Below are 4,680 nucleotides of genomic sequence, written 5' to 3' on the forward strand. Positions count from 1 at the left end.
CCTGTAATCCCAGCTACTTGGGAGGCTGAGGGCAGGAGAATCGCTTGAACTCAGGAGGCAGAGATTACAGTGAGCTGAGATTGTGCCACTGCACTCCAGCAACAGAGCGAGATTTGGTCTCAGAAATAAAAAATTATTTTTTTTAATTACCAAACTAATACATGCGCAATACAAAAGAATTCAAATAGTACATAATTGTACAAAGTTAAAATACCATCTTTTTTAAAATTTAACAAGTTATAATTGGACTTGTCTTTGGGCAACAATACTAAAATTATTTGGAACCATTTATTCTAATACAATAGAATTAATAGTACAGCATAGCATTCATTCCAAATCACTAAAGATTGGTACATTCACTGTCCAGTGGCTATTTCTTACGTACCTTCCAGGTGCAGGCACTTAAGATGGCACTAGGGGAACAGCGGTGAAAAAAATAGACGTGGTTGGTTAACATATCAGAGGTTACAATCTATGACATGTTTTGAATGTTTGGAATTGCTTTGGGAGTACCTCTCTTGCCATGAGTCTGGGCTCAGAAAATAAAAACTAATTTTATTATAACCCAAAATAAAATATTGGGAGGCACGTATCCTGAGGAGATTATAACCCATGAGAAAATCACATTCAGTTATTTTATCTTTTTGCTGCTGCTCTCTGTTTGTTTGAAGAATAAAGACTTAGCTATCTTTGGGGACAGGGAAAAATTACTTCAAGTATCCATAGAAAAACTTATTTTCATGTAGTCCCTAGGTATGGTAAATGACACCTTTAATGCTAGGCCTCCTGTGGCATCAGGCAGGATGAAACTAGACAGTCTCCAATAAAGAAAATATTATTCAGAGACCTGCAAAAGAGGGAGGGAAGCACCAGTTCTCAGAAACAATTGATCCATTCGGTTAACCAGGTGCCCGGCTTGTATCATCAACAGAGACAGAGTCACCAGAAAGCTATCTTTCTGTCCAATGGTTGATGAGAATGAGGGAGGGACAGAAGAGGGGGAAAAAAATAAGTAAATTATGTGATCTGTTACAAAGTTGAACATGCTATGGAAAAAAATAGTAGAGCCGGCTGAGCAGGATCCAGAATGCCGACGGGGCCTGCAGTGGGTGGGGAGAGGCCAGATTACAGGATGAAACAGGACAGTCAGGGTCAGCCTCATAAAGGAGTCGAGGTTTAAGCAGAGGATTGAAGGTGGCGAATGAGCCGAGTAGGACTTGGGGAAGAGCTTGCAAGGCAGAGGGGCAAGAGCACGGCAAAGGCCTTGAGGTGGGAGTGTTCCTTTCCAGGAGGCATGCAGGTTACGGGGTGTGGGACTGGAGACAGGTTGCAAGGGGCTGTGAGGCCGTAGTAAGGATGATGGCACTTGCTCTGGTTGAAATAGGGAACCATTTGCAGGGCTGTGAACAAGAGTAGCATGATCTGACATATACTTTAGAAGAATTACAGCAGCTGCACTGCTGAGAATTATTTGGGGACACTCACCACTAATCCCAAAGAGTTGTATACTGTCCATGATGTTCATGGATAGCCTAGAAAATTAAAACTTAAGCTCAGCAAACCCTTCTCTTACATTTGATTCATACACTGTTATTATCCGTACTTTACAGGTGAGGAAACTAAGGTGCAGGGAGGTAAGGCCACTTATCCAAGGTGACAGATCTAGTAAATGGTGGAGCCATGATTTGAACCCAGGTTCACATGGGATCCAGAGCTTACATGTTTAAACACCATACCATTCTTTAGGTATCTGGGCTTAAGATGTAGACTTTTTTTTTATAGTATAAGTAATCATCAACTTCTATGCCATCCCCATACTTACATAGTCCTGGCTGCTTTGATTCCTTTAGTATCTGTCTTTTGATTTGGCTTCTTCTGCCTGAGCCTTTCCCCAGCAGCCTTTTTGTGGGAGTTACCTACTGCCACTAAGGTTTCACCATGTTGGCCAGGCTGAGCTTCCTCTAGACCTCACCCCATTCTGAGTAGATGCTAGTTCCTAGGGCAGTCAGGGTCTCTGTGTAGCTATTGAAGCTGATGCCCACTTTTTCTCCTCTCTGTGTTTAGTCTTAGTGTTGCAGGGAAATTCGGGGTAATCACTAGTGTTGTGTCATTGTTATGTAGGTTTACATAGGCTGGCCTGGGAATTTCACTGCAGCTTGTGGCATTGTTTCTGTGAAGGGAAACGGACTTATAAGCGAACTTCTGGAATACACTGCATCTCTATGATAGGGACTCCCTATACTTTTGTACACCAAGCTGAGCATGTGGCGAACTTGTAAAAGTCAAAGATTGATAACCAGAATGACCCAAGAAAACAGCGCTAGATCAGTGTACTTTTCTACTCTCATAAAAATAACTGGTTAATTATTTTTTCCTTCTTCATTCAGAGATGAGCATCAGGATTTTATGGATGAGCAGAAACGACTAAAGAAGCTTCGTGGAAAGGAGAAACCAAAGAAAGGAGAAGGGAAAAGAGCATCAAAAAGGAAATAGTGTTGGTCCCTCAAGAGGGAGAATTTCCTCCTCAGTGGCAGAGAGAAGAAAGTGCATTTATTGTCTTTCCACATATTGGAGGAATGTCATCTTCCTGAATGAAGGTTATTTGGAGGAACACAGTCATCTCCTTGTTGAAATCTAATCCGGTTACATTGTGGCTGATTTCTTGAACACATTCTAACTGTGCACAATTATTTTGGCCTTGGCCATGTAATGTGAGGTTTACCTGATTCTCTAATGAAATAAATACCTAAGTTATTGTTTGACGATTTGTTTGGGGTAGGGTGGGATGGTGGGGAAATGGAGGGGAAGCCTCATTAAGTGAGCGTCCTATAGTGTCCTCATTTATCCCTTTTTGTTTACTCACTCATCCAGCCCTAAACTTCTTTCATCTTGGGCCCTTCAGCCACTGTCTCCACCACCAAGCTCACAAACTTTCTGTGTGTCTTCACCTACTCCTTTGAGAAATCGATTAAGATGAATTTGTAGGGTATCTTTTAAAAGGAAGTATTGAATACCTGCTCTATACAAGATATTGGGGCCCTGGTAATACAAGTGGTTAGCAAATATTCCCTACCTCATGTAAGTTTTAGTCTTGTGGGAGGGACTAATATTACATAATTACATACAATTGTATTACATGCTACAAAGGAAAAAGTCAGACTTCTGTAAGAGCATAGATGGATGGATGGATGAATGCAGAGAGAGATAGCCAGAAGCCCAAACCACGTTAGGGAATTTAAATAAAGCTTCCCTAAAGAAATGATGTTTAAGCCGGGCATGGTGGCTCACGCCTATAATCCTAACTCTTTGGGAGGCCGAAGTGGGTGGATCACGAGGTCGAGATTGAGACCATTTTGGCCAACATGGTGAAACCCCGTCTACTAAAAATACAAAAATTAGCTGGGCGTCGTGGCATGCACCTGTAATCTCAGCTACTTGGGAGGCTGAGGCAAGAGAACCACTTGAATCCGGGAGGCAGAGGTAGCAGTGAGTTGAGAACGCCACTGCACTCCAACCTGGCAACAGAGCAAGACTCCGTCTCAAAAAAAAAAAAAAAAAAAAAGTATTTAAGCTGAACCTTGAAGGATAAATAAGAGGTCACCAAAAGGAAAATGGTGAGAAAGGTGTTTGAGGCAGAGAGTACCATTTGCAAAGCCCTAGGTATGAAGAAATTGTCTGTCCAAGGAATAATGATTTGTTCATGATTGGCCATAAGAAAACAGAGGCCAGATCATGAAGGGCTTTGCAAATTCTGTGGAAAAGCTTGAACATAACTAGAAGTTCTATGAGAGATGATTGTTGTATAGATTTGAGTAGCTCGCTGCTGGTTTTATTGTATTCTAGCAATGAGTTTCCAAAGAAATTGTGAAGGCTTGGCCAGGCATGGTGGCTCAGGCCTGTAATCCTAGCACTTTGGGAGGCTGAGGCAGGTGGATCACGAGGTCAGGAGATCAAGACCATTCTGGCTAACACAGTGAAACCCCATCTCTACTAGAAAATACAAAAAATTAGCCGGGTGTGGTGGCAGGCACCTGTAGCCCCAGCTACTCAGGAGGCTGAGGCAGGAGAATGGCATGAACCCTGGAGGCAGAGCTTGCAGTAAGCCGAGATCGTGCCACTGCACTCCAGCCTGGGCGATAAAGCAAGACTCTATCTCAAAAAAAAAAAAAATTGTGAAGGTTTCTCTGATTTTTTTTTTCCCAAGAGTTGTTCTGAATCTTTAGCATGTCTGGTAAAAACATAAAATTAATTATCTTAACCATATGTAAGTGTACAATAGTGTCAATATTCAAATTATGTATTATTCAAAAAATATTCAAAATATAAAAGTATTTCAGTGCAATAGTATTTATTGGAGTATGTGTAGCAGCTACTCCAGCCACAGTTTTCTTTCTCTGTAACACTGAATGATTCCTGAAGTAGAAAGAATCCCAGTACATATGTTTAAATGAATGCTACTTTTAAAGACACCTAATCCAGATGGTATGGCTAGGGCCTATTTTATAGCCTGTTTAAAAAAAAAAAAAAAAAAACTAAAATTGGGTGGTTTGTATGTATGTGATAGAAGTGAATTCCAGCAGGAGAATTCATTCATTTAGAACTTTTTTTTTTTTTTTTGAGATGGAGTCTCACTCTGTCTCCAGGCTGGAGTGCAGTGGTGGGATCTCAGCTCACTGCAAG

The 4,680-nt window shown here is 41.3% G+C and overlaps 1 protein-coding gene across 4 annotated transcripts in view; it reads left to right on the forward strand.

Annotated features, from left to right (window-relative positions):
* Positions 1–2,759, forward strand: part of MRPS33 (mitochondrial ribosomal protein S33) — a 14,465-nt gene extending 11,706 nt beyond the window's left edge. For 3 of the 4 annotated variants that reach the window (XM_011995442.1, XM_011995445.1, XM_011995444.1), the window contains exon 3: positions 2,388–2,755. In XM_011995442.1, the coding sequence (XP_011850832.1) occupies positions 2,388–2,493 (106 nt within the window). In that variant the 3' untranslated portion in view covers positions 2,494–2,755. Of the gene's footprint in view, positions 1–2,387 lie in introns of all 4 variants that reach the window. The other variant, XM_011995443.1, reaches the window with a different exon arrangement.
* Positions 2,760–4,680: the final 1,921 nt, after the last annotated feature.

This window comes from Mandrillus leucophaeus, unplaced genomic scaffold, assembly GCF_000951045.1.
Source record: "Mandrillus leucophaeus isolate KB7577 unplaced genomic scaffold, Mleu.le_1.0 Scaffold49, whole genome shotgun sequence".
In the NCBI taxonomy this organism is placed as follows: domain Eukaryota; kingdom Metazoa; phylum Chordata; class Mammalia; order Primates; family Cercopithecidae; genus Mandrillus; species Mandrillus leucophaeus.